Here is a 21,754-nt window from a genome sequence, read left to right on the forward strand (position 1 = left end):
AGTGAGCTCATTTAGCCAACCATCCTCTATTCTAACCCTCAAGTCCACTTTCCAGGGGGAACCACTGGAAGGCACTGTGGTGGGCACACTTCAGATCCTTGTCTCTCAATATGGACATGAAGTGGGATTAGCTATTTTACAAAATTGGATCACATCACACATACTATTTGTTTATTCAACAATCTTTCCATGTCAATGCATAAATTCCTAACTCATTCTTTTTAGGTGTTGTTCAAATTGCCTACTGCTTCAGATAAAGGATAATTTATTAATCCATTATTCTAGGCATTTAGCTTTTCTCTAATTTTTTGCTATTAAAAATCATTCCACAATGAATATTTTGTTTGAAGGTCATTCAACACATGGGCAGGCATTTCTGTTGAACAGCTTCCTAGATATGAAACTGCTGAATCAAAGGTTTTGCACACTTTATATTTTGGTAGTAAGGACTGCCAAATTGTCCTCCAAAGAGAACATAAATAAAAGAAAGGACATTGTACTGTCATTAACCATCTGCTTAAAAACCAATAAGTACACTATAATGTAGGAAAAAACTGTACATCTTCTCATGGAAAAGTAGCCCTCACCTTCAAAAAAATAGATGGGAATCACAGCTAAAAATCCTTACTCTATCCTTCTCAACATCAGAGCCCCTGTTCTATCTTCATCTTAACATCCTAGACCCTCACATCACCTCCTGCAATGACCTGGCTCATGTCAAAACTAGTTTTCTAGTCCATCCTGCCCCCACCCAATCCCGAAGCCAACTGGTTTGGAGTGGGGGGCAGCAAGGAGGAAAGACTCAAGACCTGAAGGGCTACTGTCATCATGTAGCAGCCACACCAAGCTCCACTAAAACAGAATTATTCTAAGCAATGCTCGCTCATAAGCTCTACTCTGTTGCTGTTTTAAAGCAGCAATGGATTACAATCTTTTAATCAATAATCACTGGCCTACAGGTAGTTTACACGTTTCATTTTGTCCCACAATATTATTATAGTGAGGAGCAAGAGCAGATAAAGGTCATGTTGGTAATTAAAGCTATATTATAGAAATATGCACACCCAAGATATGATTAAATAAGAAAATATTACTCAGTTTAGTATCATCATTAAACTTGCATTAATTTATAAATATTTAAATGTACCATATGATGATCATAAATAATCTGTTTTTGTCAGTTTCTAAAGTAATGCAACCCATAAACCCTTTGAAAAATCACTGCAGAAAGAAATAGTCAAGAAAGTATACAAGCCAGACTTACATTCAAATGCTGTGGTTGTTGCTTCAGGCAGAACCTGGCCTATCACATCCTAAACAAAGAAAGAATAAAGAAACACAATTAGCCATCTTCTTTATTGCTAACATGTGGCAAATCCTAGAGGAAATATGAGAACCTGAAAAAGATTTTTGAAATGTTGGCATAAACTACAAAAACATTAGCTCATAATCACACTTAGCCCAGCAATGTAAGCCCAGAGTTTAAATCTCTATTTAGGGGTGGGGCAGAGGAGGATTTTTTATAAAATCTCTTCTACACTGTATTAATAACATCACCTTTTACTCTTGATTCAATAGCATATACAAATACACTGTTGCCCATTTAAAAAATACATGTAAGTTTCTTTTATGGGAGGCTGTGGAACATACTGCCAATAGAACTGTATTTAGGAGTCAGACTAGCCTGGATTTAAATCTCAGCTCTGTACTTAACAGCTGTGTGACTACAAATTACTTAACCTCTCTGAGCTTCTATTTGATTATCCTCCAATATGGGTCTAGTAATACTTAAAAAGATAATGCAAAAATTAACTTAAATAACATAATAAACATAAGTTAGACTAACACACTGTAGACACTCAACAAATATAGCTTCTGATACGTAACTAGCAACATCTTGCCTTATATTCCATAGAGCAAAGAGTTAAAAAAATTTTCATGATATATTATTCCAATGATGATATTAACCTATAGTGCTACATTTGATACAAACAACTTCCGTCAAGTTTTACTCTCTTTTTTTTTTAAAAGAGTTTATTTATTCATGGGAGACAGAGAGAGAGGCCGAGACATAGGCAGAAGGAGAAGCAGGCCCCCTGCAGGGAGCCCCATGTGGGACTGGATACCAGGACCCTGGGAGCACACCCAGAACCAAAGGCAGATGCTCAACCACAGAGCCACCCACGTGTCCCTCAAGCTTTACTCTTAAGCAACTGGAAAACATACATTTAATGACACTGGGACAGAGTTAAGCTAGCCTACAAAAAAAATTTTGTTTAATGTATATAATCTGATATCAATGTTTAAATGAACCTATAAAGTTGCAATCTTTAAAATCAGTCTACAGAGAAAGCTTAAAGAGGCATGGAATGTCTTCAAGAAATAGCCAGTTCTGGGAAAAGTGACCCTCCATTATATCCAGCCTAACCCAAATGGTCTGCAAACCTCACCGCTCTCAGGGAGCTGTGCCACAAAATCCCTCCTGGGCTCTGCCAGTAACTGGCACCAGGCAGCGGGCTGACAAAGCCGCTTGCAGTAGTTCTCAGCAGGGAGCCCACAGCCCATCCAAGCAGGGCACTTGGCAGAGTGGCGGCTGCAACTTCCTTCTAAAAGCAGTTCTTTAGAAGCTTTTGCTGCAGTGGAAATTTGCATAATAGCCTTGCCTCTACAGTGCCTTTTATTTCCCCTGAAAAATAAATCTGTGCATATAAAGTTGATCAAAGAGAACGATCTTAGGCAGCCCTCACTCATTAAAGCCAAAGGAGGACATTTTTCCCCTCTGACTCTAGTCTTAGCCAATGAAACACCAACTCTGAGAAGTATTTATGAAAAAATTTCAGTGTTAAAAAAAATTCTCCACACTTGTAGGTAGAAAGTATTTGTCAATAGGTAAACAGAAACTGTAGAGTGAGTATAAATAAACTATAGAGGCAGCTAGTGTAAAGCCTGACTCTGTGGACTGGAGCCAAACTGCTCAGGTTGGACCTTTGCTCTGCCATTCAGTAGCTGACTATGTCTCTCTGTGCCTCAGTTTCCTCTTGTGTACAATGAGATCGTAACTGTACCTACCTCATAGGATTAAATGAGTTCACATCTGTAAAGTGCTTAGAGAAGTATCTAGCACATAGTAAATGCCACATGAGTGTCTGTTAAATAAAATAAGTCCCTGATGACTGGAATGTTACAAAGCTTACCTCACAACAAAACCCAAGGATCGGCAGATGGCCACCCATTCACTTACATCATCCTTCCATAGCATTTACTGAGGACCTTTCTTTGCCAGTAGTGTAGTTAAAAAACAAGCTGGGAGACTCCACTCTTAACCCTCCAAGTTGAGGATACCTCTGGTTACTTCAAGGGAACTCTCATCACCTCAATCTTGAGACAGGACCTCTAGTATTAGAGGAAACTAATTTAGGATCCCTCCTACTTAATGAATAGCAGAACCCATCAAATTTCGAATGACTAGCTGAAAAACTCACCAGGCAGCAGTGGCATCCTTTGCCCATCAACATAAACAAAGAGCCATATAGGTTTTAAATCTAATGTAGGGAAAAAAAGAAAAGGCAAACTTCCTTGAGAGAATCATGAGAATCATATGAACAGGTCATTTCTAAGCAGGGCACTTTAATAATTTTATGTATATTATAAGTTATATTTTAAGTGACTTATTTTAAAAAATCTTATTCTCATAACATTTACCTAAAAAAGGTTTCTTTTTCTTTTTTTTAAAGATTTATTTATAAAAAAATAAATAAATAAAGATTTATTTATGATACAGAGAGAGAGAGAGAGAGAGAGAGGCAGAGACACAGGAGGAGGGAGAAGCAGGCTCCATGCCAGAAGCCCGACTTGGGACTTGATCCCGGGACTCCAGGATCGCGCCCTGGGCCAAAGGCAGGTGCTAAACCACTGAGCCACCCAGGGATCCCCCTAAAGAAGGTTTCAAAAGAAAACTTAAGTTTAGGGATGCCTGGGTGGCTCACTCAAGGTGTGATCCTAGGGTCCTGGGATTGAGTTCCACATCAGGCTCCCTGCAAGGAGCCTGCTTCTCCCTCTGCCTATGTCTCTGCCTCTCTCTTTGTGTTTCTCATGAATAAATAAATAAAATCTTAAAAAAGAAAAAAAAAGAAAACTTAAGTTTAAATATTTTAATGGTGGCATTTCTTGATCCCTTTCTGTGCTTTTAATAAATCAGTCAAATACAGAAGTATAATTAAGCATCTACAACATCCCAGGAGCATAAAAACCATGAAGCTATAGGCTACAGAAGAATAAGATATAGCAATATTCTAGTCTGGTCACAAAGATAAAGACAAACCTAAAAGAGCCAAACAAAAGACATAAATAGCAAACAGTATTTGCTAACTCAGGAGACAGGAAAAAATCAAAGGCTCAGTTTAGATAAAAATTGCATAGATGAGGGGAAACATGAGTGGAGATTTGGGAGACAGGATTCAAACAGCAAGAGGAATAAAAGGAACATTCTCTCCTCCCATTGACTAGTTGAAATCTCCTGCACAGTATATTCCCAAAATTGGAGGCTGTGTCTACAAGGAACAGAACACAGAAAGCTGAAAAACAGATAACCAAATGTCTCTGCCCTTGGAGACCAGCTAGGCCTACATTACACTACAGCCAGTCCCTAATTATTCAGATGCAGGACAAAGGCCCAGAGAGGTTGAGTGACTTCTCAAAGGTATCTCAGCTATTTGATGGAGCTGTGACAAGAGCCCTCAACTACAACTCCAGGTCCAAAACACACTCAGGAACAGATGACTCAGTGACCACAAACTGCTTCTGGTTTCTGCATCTGGTGCTGCCCCCAATGAGCTGTGTGACTTTAGCATTTTCTCCCCCTCTGGGGTTCATGCTACCTCATTTGAAAACTGGGGTGAAATGAGTTATATATTACATAAAGGGGATGCTTCCAGATTTCGTTTGGCTTTAAAATTTTAAGGTTCCAAGCCAAAGATGCTGATGTATCTGTTACTTTTTGCCAATTTCTTGATGAATAGATGAGGTGACCCTGGAGAAGAGGTCACAGGTGTCCACCAGGATCTGGGCATGCAGTGCATACAGCCTGCTATAGGGAGCATGCAAGACAGCACAACACTCATTGCAAAGAGCCCTTCATCAGGCCCTCCTGACAAAGCATGATCCACCGGGGCTTACCTGCACATATGCACATGTGAGGACCCATGGCACTCTGAGCTCTAAATGGTGGGACCATTTGTGCAAAATTTACCTTAAGGCCAGTCAGCCCGGAGCCAAGGAACCATTGAGAGATGCTTGAGAAGCAGAAGATCCAGGCCCTGTCCTTTATGTCTTAATGACAATACTTACAGAGCACTTACCAGATTCTAGATTGTTATAGGGGCTTTATGTATATCAACTCCAGTAGTCTTCATACTCTATCAGGTGGGCACTATTTTAATCCCTGACTCCTCTTTTTTTTTTTTTTTTTCTTTCAGATAACTAACTGAGACATAGAAGACACTTGCCCCGAAGTGAGTCTGGTAAGCTTTGCAATTTAAACCAAGTAGTCTAGCCCAGAGCTTGTATTTTTAAACATTGCACCATTCTACATTAAATAGTACCTTCTGTTATTTCAAATGAGCAAAGTCAAAGAAAGCTTACATCTTTCTCATCACAGGCATAGTCCCACTTAAACTTTGCAAGCCTTGAAGACAAGTATCGTCCCAATTTTACAAGTAAGGAAACTGAGGCTAAAAGAGACAGAGTGACTTGCTTACTTAGTGAGACTGCTTGCAAATAAACCCATGTTTCTAGATTCAAAACCTAGCAGACTGTCCACAAAACCTTAACTGCATGCATCTTCCTTGAAGCTCCCTTTGAAATGTTTGAACAAATATTTCAAGATGCTATGGAGCTCGAGAAACAGGAGACAGAAATGTACATCTCCTCCAGAAGTTTACCATTTAGTGGAGAAGATAGACAAAACTGTGACAAAACCTGCTAGCTTTGCTGGAACGGAGCTATGGGAACACAGAGGAGAGGCATATTACGACTAAGATAGAAGAGGGACACACGGGTGGCTCAATGGTTGAGCATCTACCTTCGGCTCTGGCCGTGAATCCAGGGTCCTGGGCTGGGATCAAGTCCCACAGTGGGCTCCCTGTAAAGAGTTTGCTTCTCCCTCTGCCTCTCTCTGTGTGCCTCTCATGAATAAATAAATAAAATTAAAAAAAAAAAAAAGACTAAGGTAGAGGAAAAGTGAAGCTGGGCTCTGAACAACAGGTAGGAGGAATTGGCCAGCTGAAGAAAGGGGTCAGACAGCCTGGGACAAAGGTTAGCTCTATGTACCTGGAGCACACAATGTTCTCAGGGATGTGGTGAGAGACCGAGCTGGTGCCAGGCAGGCACAAGCCAATCCAGATAGACCTAGAGGACCATGTTAAAAAAAGTTTGGGCCTTGTCAAGAGAAGAAATCTATATGCATGAGAGAGTGTGGACGGACTCCAGATGCTAAGAGAAGGGCAATATTTGGTGTTGGCTCCCTAGAAGCTACTGGCTCACACCAGCTTCTGAACTCCTGGCCCAGACACCTGAAAATCTGTGATATTCTGGGCCAGTAATATCCAGAATTCAAAATGTAGGTATTGGAATCAAATTTTGATTGAGTCACATACAGCAACCAAAAAAAAAAAAAAATCACACCCCAGATCCTCCTCCCCACAAGAACCTCTGCTCCACCCCCATTTTATCTTGTAGGTAAGTTCCACCATAGATTTGGTACCTGCAACATGTTTCTGGGCATGTCAGTTCTCCTCTTCATACCTCAATTATTCAATACTTAAAATGGGCACAGTGCACTCCAGCTATCTCAAATGTGTGCTAAAAGATGAGAAATGACAGTGCAGCATGTGGGGAAAAATTACTAAGTAAGCAAATCTGAGTTCTGGTACGGGTTCTTGCACTCAGGAGCAACACAGCTTTGGAAAAGCCATTCCGTCTTCACTACTCCTCAGTAACTATCTCAAAAAAGGTTAAGAGGTCTCAACAGGCCACTGCCAAGGTTACAGTCCGCTCTCACATTCCACGACATCATTTGAAATAAGTTCTGGGTACCCTGAAAGTAATGACACAGCTTTGATTCTGAGATGCACCCTTCCCCCCCAGGGTTAGCATCATCTGAAATTGAGCTCCTTTTGCATTCTGTGCAGCAGGTCACAGTTTAACAGGCAGTATTTTTTCTCAGTAGTAAGTAAAAGAGTGTCTTAGAACCAATGACACCTTAGGTTTGCTGAAGCACGGTTCAAGCAGCCTAGATTCCCTTCCCAGTGGTCACCAACCAAGTTCGGGGAAGTCAGTAGAAAGGCATGACTGGAATCTGGCCAAGGACATTCCGAGAAACACTTGGTGGGGCGGGGAGGGGGGACGGGGGGGGGGGGGGACTTCTAGACTCAGCTCTTTGCAGCCGGTTGGTTGCTTCTGTGTGTATGTCCCCAGTGCAGGCTGTGAGCTCCTTGAGGGCAGGAGTTCAATCTGATTCATCTCTACGTCCCCAAGGCCCTCCCTGCACAATTGCCAGATTTCAGTCCATGCAATTAATCAATGTGTGTCGCTGAAGCAATAAAGCCGCCCCCACAGGAAGCCAGCAATGGCCACTGCCACTCGCTCGGTGGGGGGGGGGGGGGGGGGTGCAGCAGCCTCAGATTCAGCGGTCCAGGTGCTGACTCCCCCACAAATCCCTGCGCCCTCCTCAATGGGATTTGGATCCTGCGGTTGCCACTCACCAGCACGTCCCTGAAGAGTAACTGCGGCCCGGAGTGCACTGTCCAGTCCACCGCGCCACTATTTGGAATCTTGATACGAATCACCAGCACCTGGTTCTCCATGGCATGGAAGGGGCCAAGGGCGAGCCACAGCATTACAGGTGCCGGGGGCTCACATCCTGGGGTGGGCGGTACCCCCTGGATCGTGGTCAAGCGGGGGCTCCAAGAGGCGACCAGGGGACGGGGGGTGGGGGGAGGACAGAGGGGCGGGGAGTCGGGGGAGTGCAAAGAGGAGGGGTGGTCTGGAAGGAGCCCGCGGGCACCGAGCCGGACCCAGGCTGCAGGGGGTCGGGGCTGCCTCCCTGTGAGCGTGCACCGGGCAGGAGGCAGGGGCCGGTAGGAACTAGCGGAGTTGGAAAACAGCGCGAAACGGGATGGTGAAGCTCCCTGGCGTCTGTGTGGATGTGCGGAGACGACCCCGCTTTCGGGTGGGAGGCAGAGCGGCAGGTGTCCGCTCCTCCGTAGCGCAGAGGGAAGGGTCCCCGACTGGAAGGAGCCCCGGGGGCCCCCAGACCAGGCGGAAGCCGGCCAGGGCCTTCCGCCCGAGCGCCGCGGGGCGAATCGGGCTCCCCCCCTCGGCCCCCCTCCGAGTCACAGGGCGCGGCGCGCACGGGATCAGCCTTGGCCGCCCCAGGCCGAACGTTCCGGCGGCAGCGGCGGCGGGAGGAGGAGGAAGGCGCGGGGAGGGCACTGTTACTCCGGAACCAAAACGCACGGCACCGGAACCCCCGGGAGCCGGCGAGACGCACCCGCCTCCCGCGGCGCCATGTTGGAAAAGGGCAGCTCCCGGCCTTCCCCGCCCCCGCCCCGGCGCCCGGGTGGGCGGGACCTGAGCGGAGCTCGTGAAGTGCGGGGGCGGGGCTTTCGCGGGGGGCGGGGCTTCGGGGCGGGGCTTCGGGGCGGGGCTTCGGGGCGGGGCTGCGCTGTCCAGGTCCGGAGACCGCAGATGACGCGCGGAGGATGGTCCCTCCCGTTAGTGACCCTGTTTGAAGTCCGCCAGCTGAACCACATAACGAACGGAGGAGGAAACCCAACTGGGGCTGCAGTCCGCCCAAAGCCAGTTGATGGCTTAAAAGTGTTTGCGGAAGCCTTACCTTTATCCCAACTTTGCTAAGCCCTTTACCTTGAGGGGGTTTGTGCATCAAATCCGCAACAGCCAGGCAGGAACTCCAAAAGTACTTGGCTTTTTCTCTTCCTCCTTCCCCGCCACAGACGGAGAAGGTCATCGTCTTCCTCTCACATTAGCAAACAGTGCATGGATTGAATTTTTTTTTCTTTTTTCGGTTTGTTTTGCCCCGCTCTTGTCCTGAAATAGAAAACAGCCTCCGTTCAAAAGCAACAGGAAACAGGTTCAAAAGCCACCTGGGTGGCTCAGTGGTTGAGCATCTGCCTTCAGGACGTCATCCTGGGGTCCTGGGATGGAGTCCCCCATTGGGTTCTCCGCAGGGAGCCTGCTTCTCCCTCCGCCTATGTCTCTCATGAATAAATAAATTAAGATGAAAGAAAAGAAAGAAAGAAAAGGAAGGAAGGAAAAGAAAGAAAGAAAAGAAAGAAAGAAAGAAAGAAAGAAAGAAAAAGAAAGAAAGAAAGAAAGAAAGAAAGAAAGAAAGAAAGAAAGAAAGAAATCAGGGAAGAGTGTAACTGCCAAGGGACAGCTGCAGTAGTGGCCTCATGTTCTCTCTCTTATTAAATCCTTGCAGAAAATATCCAGTCTAGTCCCCAAATTTTCAGATAGATCCTAGATAGGATTGTTGACGCATTGGGTGATATCTTGGGAAGTAGGAATAACCCTTGGTTGTTTTTAAATGCCTTCTTAACCTCAGATTTTAAAGTGCATGACTGTGTTCATCTGTGGTGCCTAAATAAAAGTTTGTTTACAAATTTCAACCTGTGGGTTTGTCCATAATCTCCTGCTAATGTGCACCTGTTGCTTTACTTTCAGGTACTGAACTTTGTATAAATTTGGTGGGAGAGGAGGGACAATTTCTGCCCTAGCATTCAGATAGTTTACACAAGAAAAAAAAGAATTTAAATGTTGATTAGTTTCAGTACAATACCAAAAAATTTTGTGCATATTTTTCCCTGTCTGAGATTCTTTTAATATTTAATTTGAAAGTCCGAGTATGAGATAAATTCTCTCTTTGTAGATGTAAAACCCCCCACACGACCTGCCTATTGTTTCTTGGGCACAACAGTAGTTATTGTAAGTTAATAGCTTAGGTAGAAATTTACTTAATCAGATGCTCCAGATATTCTGAAATTGCCTTTTTCCACTGGCACTTCAGTCAAGTGAAAAATAAACTGTGCCTAAGGTCCCCATGTACTTTTCACTGAAAGTTCATTTCCTATTGTTTGAAAAAATAGACCACAAAACTAGAGATTTTCTATGAACCTATCATTTGTTAAAATGGCTTTTTAATTCATTGTACTCTGGGGAAAACCAACTCAATTTGTACTTTCAGTTCTTCTGGATAGTTATATACCCAGAAGTGGAATTGCTAGATCATATAGTCATTCTATTCTATTTTTAATATTTTGAGGAACCACCATTCTGTTTTCTGCAATGACTGCACCATTTTACATTCCCAATAGCAATGCACGAGTGTTCCAATTTCTCCACATCTTCACCAACACTTGTTATCTTCCTTATTTTTTATATTAGCCATCCTGTTGGATGTTATGCAGTATCTTACTGTGGTTTTAATTTGCATCTTCTTAGTGATTAGTGAAGTCGATAAATCTTTTCATATGCTTTATATATCTTCTTTGGGGAACTGTCTATTCATCTGCCCATTTTTTTCAAAAATATTTGTTTATTTTAAGAGAAAGAAAGCACAAGTGGGAAGGGCAGAGGAAGAGGGAGAGAGAATCTCAAGCAGAGTCCCAGCTGAGAGCTGAGCCGGCATGAGGCCATAACCCCAGCCAAAACCAAGAGTCAGACATTTAACTGACTGTGCCACCCAGGCATCCCGCCTTTGCCAAGTTTTAAATTGAGTTATTTATGGTTGTTGTTGTAGACATTTTTTTTAATGAGGAAAATACATTTTGCTATTGTAAACCACAGAGGTTTTCTTTCACCTTTTTTTACCTTGCTCTCAATCTTGAATTCTTAATCCAGAATCTGACCCTTTCCTACTACTTCACAGCTACTACCTCAGTACAAACTACCATTGTATCTTTCTTCTAATCTTGTTTCCACCTTTGCCACTACTCTATTCTCAACCCAGTTGCCAAGGTTATATCAAGTCATCCTTTATTTAAAACTCTCCAGATGGCTACCTATCTTGTGCAGGATAAAAGCTGAAGTCATTTCTTTGACCTATAAAACTCTACACATTTTCTGCTCTCAACACTTTATGGACTCTCAAACCTCATCTCCTGCCGCTCTCCCTCATTCACACCAGCCTCCTCCTCATTGTTCCTTGAACACATCATGCATTCCACCTCAGGGCCTTTGCATTTGCCATTCCCCCTGCTTGGATTGCTCTTAGCCCCAGTATCCAGATGGTTCACTGCCTCGCATTCTGAAGGCCTTTTGTGGTGGTTTTATTACTCAAAAAAGGTTGTTTGTTTGTTTGTTTGTTTTTTAGCTTTCTGACTCTGACTCTGCCTTCAACATGTTCACAATGATTTTCTGCTCCTGGACAAGGAAAGCACACTTGATCCTGTCATGAACATAGTCAGCAGACATGGAACCACCAAAGGCCCTGCTGATGTGTTTTTGTTTTGTTTTGTTTTGTGTTAGACAAATTCATAAGGACTTTAGGTCTCATAGCACAAACTGCTCAAAGTCAGTCTGAGCACATGCTATGTGGATTTTGGTACTTTACCAACTTTTTTGGTGTAAAGGTAGATGATTCTATTACCAGGGGTTCAGGACAACCTAGTTTCATTAGAGGCTATTTTGTAGGACAGGCCGCGATGGTACGTCAAAAGATGAACCATTCTGAAAACCTATGGACACCCTCCCCAGAAGAGTGCATTCTGTAGATTGACCTAAATGTCACCTTCTAGCTGTGGTCTTCCTTTAGCACACACTATGGAAATTACAAACAAGCCCCATACCCACTCCACCCATAGATACAAGCTCATTTATTTTTCTCCTAGCATGTATTGCTAATATATCATAGGTTTTACTCATTTGTTTGTCTTTCCACTAAACTATAGCTTAAAGAGGAAGGGGAACTGGGCGTGTCTTTCTTTGCTGCCATGTCCCTAGTATCTAAAATAGTACCTGGCACACAGCAGGCACTTTAATAACATCTGTTGAGTGAATGAATGGATTTTGAAGGCACAGTGGATTGAGTAATAGGAATGTAACTGTCATGTGCATTTCTTACCTGTCTTTTTTTTTTTTATTTTTTTTTATTTTTATTATTTATGATAGTCACAGAGAGAGAGAGAGAGAGAGGCAGAGACACAGGCAGAGGGAGAAGCAGGCTCCATGCACCGGGAGCCCGATGTGGGATTCGATCCCGGGTCTCCAGGATCGCGCCCTGGGCCAAAGACAGGCGCCAAACCGCTGCGCCACCCAGGGATCCCCCATTTCTTACCTGTCTTAAGCCTCACTTGTTCCTTTGCTTTGCCACCACCGCCATCAAGGGTGAGACAACCGCCATTATGAACTCCCAATGAACTACAAATTTTATAGCAAATATTGATTATTTTCTACGTTAGAGAATTGCACTTATCTCTTTCAGAGCCTACTGTGTGCCCTTAAACACAACACTCAAATACTTGTTGATTAATTTTGATTTAAAAGAATATGATGTGGGATGCCTAGCTGGCTCAGTTAGTTAAGTGTCCCACTCTTGATTTCAGGTAAGATCATGATCTCAATCATGAGATCAAGCCCAATGTTGGGCTCTGCACTGGGGGTGGAATCTGTTTAAGATTTTTTCTCTCTCTCCCTCTACCCCTCCCCCTCACATGTGCACACACATTCTCATTAAATAAATTAAATAAAACAAAATAAAATAAAAAATATGATGAGAGCAGAGGATGAAAACAGTAACTTTCCAGTGGAGAAACCTAGCAGACACCGTCCTAACCAAGTGATCAAGGTTAACATCCTCAGTAATAAGTCATGTTGGCATCATGTACTCTCTAATACGAGACAGTAAAAAGAGCAGTTGACTTCTGTGGTCTTCTGGTCTTCTCCCTAAAACTCATAACCCCAATCTAATCATGAGAAAATCATCAGACAAACCTAAATTGAGGGACATTCTACAAAGTACCTGACAAGTACTCCTTAAAACTGTCAAGGTCATTACACACAAAAAAACAAAGAAACTGTTACAGACCTAAACAGACTAAGAAGACATGAGAACCAAATACAATGTGAGGCCCTCAGTGGTATCCTGGAACAGAAAAAAGGACAGTAATGAAAAACTGGTGAAATCTACAATTTAGTTAGCAATAATGCCCCAATGTTGACTCCCTTGACGACTTAGTTTTGGCAACTTAGGTATGTAAGGTACTAACATTAGGGAAATCTGGGTGAGGGTATATAGGAACTCTGTAATATCTTTGCAATTTTTCTGTAAATTGAAAATTATATCAGGAGTGCTGGGGTGCCTCAATCAGTTGACTGTCTGCCTTCAGCTCAAATCATGATCCAGGGTCCTAGAATTGAGCCTAGTATTGGGCTCCCTCCTCAGCAAGGTGTCTGCTTCTCTCTCTCTCTCCCTCTCTCTCTCTCTCTCTCTGCTCTTCCTCCCTGCTCATGCGCTCTCTCTCTCTCTCTCTCTTTCTCATAAATAAATAAATAAATAAATAAATAAATAAATAGTCTTTTAAAAAATAAAAATAGGGCACCTGGGTGGCTCAGTGGTTGAGCGTCTGCCTTTGGTTCAAGTCGTTATCCCGAGGTCCTGGAATCAAGTCCTGCATCAGGCTCCTGCGGGGAGCCTGCTTCTCCCTCTGCCTATGTCTCTGCCTCTCTCTGTGTCTCTCGTGAATAAATAAATAAAATCTTTAAAAAATAAAATAAAATAATTACAATAATTTTTTTAAAGTAAGCTGTGTTTCTATACAACAGCAATAATGTCTTGGAAATTTTCATTGCAAAAAGATAGAATTACATAATTTACAATAGCACTGACAACTAAACAATAAACATTTTCTTCATGTTGCCTAATATCTTTTAGTTTTTAAAAAAGAAGATTATGAAGAGGCGTGAACAAAAATGAGCACAGATAAACCCCTGAAAATGTGACAGGAAAGTCTACTCTCTCCTGTTTTGTCAGGAAGAGAAAAGAACAGTGGGAACAATTCATGCAGGGGCAGAAACAACAGTTCAACAGATATTCATGGAGCACCCACTATGTGCCAGGTACTATGGATTTTAGATGCTCTAAAATGAATTAATTCATTAATTTAAAATGTCGTTAAATTGAATTTCTACATAATACATTTTCCTTTAGATAGAGTAGGCTGGTGTTCCTACAAATCACTTAAGCTTTATCACTTCCCTCTTGTCATTTTTTAAATATATCTGTATTATTCTCTTTATATGAACGAACAAAATATATCTCACAGTTTTGTGATACTTGATTCCTTGCAAAGTGCTTCCACATCCATTATGTGACAAAATTGTCCTATGTGGGGAATCTCTGGGTGGCTCAGCAGTTTAGCGCCTGCCTTCTGCCCAGGGCGTGATCCGGGGTCCCGGGGTCAAGTCCCACATCGGGCTCCCTGCATGGAGCCTGCTTCTCCCTCTGCCTATGTCTCTGCCTCTCTCTCTCTCTCTCTCTCTCTCTGTCTGTCTGTCTTTCATGAATAAATAAATAAAATCTTTAAAAAGAAACTGTCCTATGTGTTGTAGTTTAAGACTACGGACTCTGTAGACTGCAGAGATTGGAAGAACACTCACCATGTGTGATCTTGGGTGAGACTTCTTGGTTTCTACAACTAAAAAAAAAAAACAAAAACAGTGCCTAACTCATTGGAGTGTTAAGAGAGGAGTGAGTTAATATGTATAAAATGCTAGGTCTAGGACCTGGTACAAAAAAATGCTATGTTAGTGTTGGATAAATTCCTTATTGTATACATGAAGACACTAATAAGATTTAGAAAGTTCTAATTTCTCTCCATCATTTAACTGATAATTGTACAAAAAGAACTTAAGCCATATATTTTTTCTTCAAAACAAGGTTCTCTGCATTATACACATAGTGGAACAGCAATAAACACCAACCTAAATAGCATGATTGGGAATCAGAGATAGGCATGCAAGAATGATAGTAAAATTTCAGAATTAAAAGAAACTTACAAAATCACCAATCCAGTTCTCGGCCCAATTCAAGAATTCTCTCCATGTCTCCCTAAGGAATTGTCATGCAGCTTCTCTGAATATATCCAACAAGAGTCACTGCCTCAAGAGGTAGCACATTCCGTGTTTGGCCAATTCAATTAAAATGTTCTTATCTCCTAGTTACTAAAATATTGTTTCTAATTCTGTATAAAATGAGTAGGTTTAACTGATCCTAGTACTTTTTTTTTTTTTTAAGATTTTATTTATTTATTTATGAGAGACACACAGAGAGAGGCATGACACAGGCAGAGGGAGAAGCAGGCTCCCTGTGGGAAGCCCGATGTGGGACTTGATTCCAGAACTCCGAGATCACTCCCTGAGCCAAAGGCAGATGCTCAACCACTGAGCCACCCAGGCATCCCAATCCTAGTATTTTCTATTTAATATTTTACTTCATTTACTTCTGCACATCGTTTTGTTTGACTTTAAAATAGCAACATTTCTACATGAGAAGACAGCACCTTTTGAAATGCCTCAAAAGGATAATGCAACAAAATTCCAGTCTTTCCTTTTTCAGAATATATTAAAAAAAAAAATAGAGGTTAACTCATTACATGTGAGGTATTTCAAAACTTGTTGCTATTCTTGCAAATAATCCATATGACCTGCAGTTAAAGTATCCTTTTCTTAAAGCTCTTAAAGATGAAGCAAGCTTTCTCTTTAATTTTGAATATCACACATTCATTCTTCACAGAGCCTTCATTATATGACAAATAAAATACTGCAAGCACAAAATTAGTAAGAGGTATACAGATGCAGCTGTGTACAGAACCTATTTTTTTTTTCAGTATGGCTTGTACATAGATTCAGAACTGCTAGATTTTGTTGACAAGTAAAATTACTAAAATTTACTTTCAACGTGGTCAATGTAAAAGTATTTGAAGGATGGATGAATGTTGATTTTTAAATGTAATCTAAAATTAGGTGACAGTATTTAGATTTTTTTCAGTACTTAGATTTTTATTCCAACTTTAAAATTCTTGGTTCCTTCATTTTATAAATTTGGAGTTTTGAAAGCATAAGAAACTACAATTTTGGCTTCATCTCACACCAAGGGCCTTAATATCACGCATAAAGAAAGGTTATGAGATAATCCCCTATCTTCATGGATTTTCATTCACTTCTTAAACATATTAATTTTTTGAAATAAAAATATTCACTTTTATTAAATTAAATGGAGTTGAAATTTTTAAAAAATGTAATCCATTTATTAGAGTATTGATTTTTTTTTTGTTATTTCTTTAGGGTTTGTGTAGACAACTTTCATAGGTCTGATTTTAAATTATGCACTTATATGAAAATAGAGTAAAATGAATCACTTTGTGGTTAATAAATTCAATGTTCTGTTTACCGACAGATTGTTATAAAATTACTGATATATTCTAGCAGAAGCAGTAAAGGTTATGTCAAGCAACTACTAAAAAAATCATACTATGTGGTGTTAATGATGTTACCTTAACATACCAGCTTCAGGGGCTGCATAATTGTTTCTGCCAACCCATAAATTTTTGAGTAACAACAAAATTATTGTGATTTTTCTTACTAAATAATTCATACATTACAAAGCATGTATGTAACAAGGTCCATGAATCACTAAAGCATATAATGATCATATATATCTAATGACATATCTCTTTTCATAAGATGAATTCAAATAGATTTATGTATTTAGGTTAACTAAAAAATACTGTGTTTATATGGTTCATAATTCAAAAAAAATATATGGTTCATAATTCTATCATCAACAACAATACAAAAACTTCAAATCTTCTTTAAGAAGTACAGCTTCCATGATTTCCTTTTAAAAACGGGAAGCTTTTGTTTATCAAAATCTTTGTATTTAAGCTACTTTTCATGAAGTTTTACTGCTTTTAAATTGGTACTATAAATATCACTGAAGTTAAATTAATAATATAATGGAGTAGTACAATGTTCATAAACTGTATTTAAGATGATATAAGTGCAACTGAAATAGCTATAAGCAACACTATATAACACCTCATACTAGTCGTAGCTAATATTCTTCACCCAGCAACTAGGATCTAAAAGAGGATATTTTCATTTACTAGCATTTTACATGCTTTTCTTTGGTCTTATCTTAAATAATCTCAAACCAAGTACATCTTTTTAAAACAACACATCTCTATATACATATGTGTATGTAATTTTATGTTGAACAATATTTGACCTACAACATTGTATCAGTTTCAGGGTAAGAGTATGTAATAAAGATACAAAAGTATATCTTTAATGCTACTAAAAATGATCCCAAATGAGATTTCATCTACTTAATTAAAACTAGGTTTTATAATTAAAATTTTAAAAATTCTGAGACTGCCATGCATAAAATGATATTAACATGTTTTACCTATTTTAATCTCTAACATTTTTCTAAACAATTATTTTCTATAGAAATCATGCAACCAGTTATATTTCACTATAGGGATATTAAATCCTTTACAATTAAAAAAAATTTTATTTGTAGTAAAATACATATAACACAAAATTCACTATGTTAACCATTTTTTAGAAGATTTTGTTTGTTTGTTTATTACAAAGAGAAAAAAGGGAGGAGTAGAGAAGGATGGAGAGGGAAAGGGAAGGAATCTCAAGCCGACCGCGTGCTGAACACAGAGCTGAATGTGGGGCTGGATCCCAGGACCTGGGATCATGACCTGAGCTGAAACTGAGTCCTACCCTCAACTACCTGAGCCACTGAGGAACTGCACCATGTTAACCATTTTTAAGTGTATAGTTCAGTGGTATCAAGTACAGTCGCATTACCATTCACATTACAGTGCATCCATCAGTACCAACTATCTCCAGACCTTTTTTCATCTTGAGAAATTGAAACCATATCACATTAAATACTAACTGCCCTTTTCCTCTTTCCTCTTTACTAATTTTTTAAGTTTCATTGAGAGATAATTCACACGCCATAGTCTTCCATTTAGAATGCACGATTCAATGGTCTGAGTATAGTTGCAGGATTGTGCAACCGTCACCACAATCAAATTTAGAACAGTTTTGTCACCCTAAAAAGAAACCCCATACCAATGAACAGTCACTGCCCATTTTCTCCCATTCTCCTCTTTCCTAGACTCTAATCACTGATCTGCTAATCACTAATCTACTTTGGTTCTGTTGATTTACCCGTTCTGGACATTTCAGATAAAAGGAATGATGTAATATGTGGTCTTTAATGACTGGCTTCTTTCCTTTAGCATGATGCTTTCAAGCTTCATTACGTGTTGTGTTTATCAGTTCATCATTCCTTTATTTGATTGAATAATATTCCTTTGTGTGAACATGCCAAATTTTATTTATTCATGCATCATCAACTGGTGGCTGTTTGGGTTGTTTCCATTTTGGGGCTAGAATGAACAATGCTACTTTGAACATTTTTGTACAAGTTTTTGTGTGAACATGTTTTCATTTCTCCACCATATATACCTAGGAATAGAATTGCTGGGTCATACAGTAATTTCATGCTTAATATTTTGAGGAACTGCCAAACTTTCCCAAAGTTGTATCATTTTACACTCCCACTGGTAATACATGAGGGTTCCAATTTCTTGAAATAAATGACATCCTTGGCAACACTGGGTATCACTATCTTGGGATTATAGCCATTCTAGTAGGTGTGAAGTAGTATCTCACTGTGGTTTTGAGTTGTGCTTCCCTAACAGTTAATGTTAACATCTTTTCATGTGCTTAAAGCAAAAATTTGTATAACTCATTTGGAGAAATATCTGTCCAAATCTATTTTTCTATTGGGTTGTTGAGTTATAAGAGTTCTTTATATATTCTAGCTGCAAGTCCCTTATCAGATTCATGATTTGCAAATATTTTCTCCCATACCATCAGTCGTGTTTTCATTTTCTTGACAGCATTCTTTGAAGCACAAAAGTTTTAAATTTTGATGAAGTCCAATTTATTTATTTTTTTCGTTTCTCATTTCCCTTATACTAACTTATTCTTTCCCCAAATAAGATTTTATAGCAGACTCTACACAAAATCAATTTTTTTTTCTTTCTAAAAAGATATTCTTTAAAAAGATCTCTCTCTTGAAAGAGAGAGCGCACAAGTAGGGTGGAGAGGGAGAAGCAGGCTCCCCATTGAACAGGGAGCCTGATGTGGGGCTTGATCCCCAAACCCTGGGATCATGACCTAAGTGGAAGGCAGATGCCTAACCAACTGAGCCACCCAAGTGCCCCCACAAAATAATTTCTTTACTAGAAAACTAACTGAACTTTTAGAAACACACCAAAAACCATATGGGTTTATTTTATCCCAGTTGTATTAAATGCCTTCTCAATTAGCAAAACAGAGTTCTGAGAAGTAGCTGGAGAGTCAAACTTGTGTCAGTTGGAAACTATTTTAGCCACATTTTAATTTAAAGAAAAAAAAATTTCTCAACATCTCTAATTTATATTACAAAAATACTCTGTGGACCATAGTCACTACTAATAACACTTCTTATTGTTGGGAAAGCTCTTGTGAAACATTTGTCAAGCACATAAAATAGTATAAAAGTGAAATATAGTAATTAAGATTTGTGTTCTATCGATTGTGTAGCTAAAGTAATTTTTCATTACTAACATAAGATTTAATAAGTATAAGTAGTTAAAGATTCTGACTTGGCACCAGTCATTAGCATGTAATTGAACTAGTAAAAAAATCAGTTAAAGCTGTGTTGATTACCACCTTATCTTTGAAAGGCAATTAAAGACCTCAATCATTGCAACAAGATTTGATTGTGCAGCCTTTATTGGACATTGATCTTTCAGCAAAGTGCAGTTACATTTTCCATTAATTTACAGTAACACAGTTTAACTTTGATACCCTAGACTGTTGACCCAGGTGAGATGTAATGCTAAGTACTCATTTAGGTTAAGATGCCCTCAAACATCATTACTGTCTGAATGGTAAGAGCTGAAAAAAAGTAGATACCTGATCTACTGACTTTAGGATAAGGTTTCTGTTATCTGCATTAGCTTTTAAATGAAATGAAACCAAGATCCTTGTCTTGATGTCACCACATCCATTTAAACGTCATTCATTCTTTAATAGAATTGAGATATTTCATGAAGCATTATTGTTCTTCTAGTTTTGAGTGAACATAAATATAAATAACAAAAAATGAAATGTACATTGTTAAAGAAATACATATGGCTTTTAATAATTAAAAAATGTTTCAAAAAAATGTTTCAATTTTTTACTGAAGTCAACAATTAACAAAATATGTGTGACCAAAAAAGGGTGATAAAAGAAATAACTATTTGTCATTTTGGTATGTTAAGACATTAGCACTGAAAAACTAGGGATGTTTATGTTAGCAACCTCTTTCATGCCCCCAATTCTTATTGCATCTTTATGGTGGCTCACAGTTTACACAGGAACTAAAAATTTTGTCCATAAATTTCTTCCAGCACTTGATAATTGATTTGCATAGAAGGAATAATAGAGGATTTGTAAAATGTTATACTAAAACTCATCTTCCTTAAAAAAATAGTTTTGCCTGGAAAAGACAAAATCCCATCAAAGAAATATTGGCAAAAAAGCTGTTTTGGGTTGTTTCATCAACTAAGGATATTCCTAACATCCAGAAGGATAGGGTCAACTCAGAACCCTTTCTGCCATCTCAGGCATAATCAGCTCTCATGCAGGCATACATACAATGCCTCAGTGTGTCTCTTCCTTTCTTTCTCTCACCTTATTTTTAAACTTCTTTCATTAATGAAGTTCTTTACATATAAATACATATGGAAAGGAAGAATGATTACAAACAAGCTTTTACTGAAATAAAACTGACATTTGCTTACAAGCATATTTATCATACATTTTAAAGTAGAAAGGTTTTTTGTTTTGTTCTCAGATTACAGGTGGAAAAACTAAGACACAAAGGAGTCATTAGTTTGAGGTCAAAAAGTAATACAGCACTGACCCTAAAAATAGAATCAATCTCCTGACTTCTAGCATTTATACTTTATCCCTTTTAGGGCACAATGCTTCCATGTCATATTCAACTTTAAAGGAAAAACTTAAACCATTACTGTTCAATGGGGAGCATTTTTAGACTAAACGTTTCACTGTAGGACTTAATAAATCCAATGAATGATATTTTAATATTTGAAGTATGGCCTTAGCCATTGTTGAGTTCATCCTTCACCATGATCAACTCCATGAGAGCAAGAGGTCTATTGATTTTCATGTAATACAAGAAAATATTACATTTGCTTAATTGTTACACAGTGAGCACAGGAGACAAGAAATCAAGGCTCTATTTAATGCTGCAAGCAGCAGAGAATTACAAAGATCAATAGGGTAGTTTGTCAAGATCTTCTCCAAGGAGACTTACCTATCACTATATGGACAAGAAGTCACAGTGACTATAGCTATTGAAAAACAGGTAAGCAGAGTCAGCAGTACAAATTATCAGAAATCAAACAGGCCAGTGTGAAAAGAAGTGCAACTCTACTGAAAAGCTGTATTTATAGTCTGGTAATTAAAACCCATTTTATCAGCCTTGTGCTGGGACCAAACCTTTACAGCAAGTATTGACAAGACCAGCAACAGTGAATGAGCACTATTTGACTTAAAACTTATGAGCTATAGTTATTTAACATTGCCCATTACA

At 39.5% G+C, this 21,754-nt stretch overlaps 1 protein-coding gene and 1 pseudogene across 7 annotated transcripts in view; both read right to left on the bottom strand.

Annotated features, from left to right (window-relative positions):
* The window catches only part of MAP2K5 (mitogen-activated protein kinase kinase 5), a 259,087-nt gene extending 251,176 nt beyond the window's left edge, over positions 1-7,911 (bottom strand). For 5 of the 7 annotated variants that reach the window (XM_041745524.1, XM_041745523.1, XM_041745522.1 and 2 more), the window contains exons 1-2: positions 7,761-7,911; positions 1,265-1,313 (exon numbers count right to left, since the gene is read on the bottom strand). In XM_041745524.1, coding sequence (XP_041601458.1) covers positions 1,265-1,313; positions 7,761-7,895 — 184 coding nt within the window. In that variant the 5' untranslated portion in view covers positions 7,896-7,911. The remainder of the gene's footprint in view (positions 1-1,264; positions 1,314-7,760) is intronic. The other 2 variants (XM_041745525.1, XM_041745526.1) reach the window with 2 other exon arrangements.
* Positions 7,912-11,385: 3,474 nt separating this feature from the next.
* On the bottom strand, positions 11,386-11,744 carry LOC121477205 (annotated as a pseudogene).
* Positions 11,745-21,754: the final 10,010 nt, after the last annotated feature.

This window comes from Vulpes lagopus, chromosome 2 (genome assembly GCF_018345385.1).
Source record: "Vulpes lagopus strain Blue_001 chromosome 2, ASM1834538v1, whole genome shotgun sequence".
Classification (NCBI taxonomy): Eukaryota; Metazoa; Chordata; class Mammalia; order Carnivora; family Canidae; genus Vulpes; species Vulpes lagopus.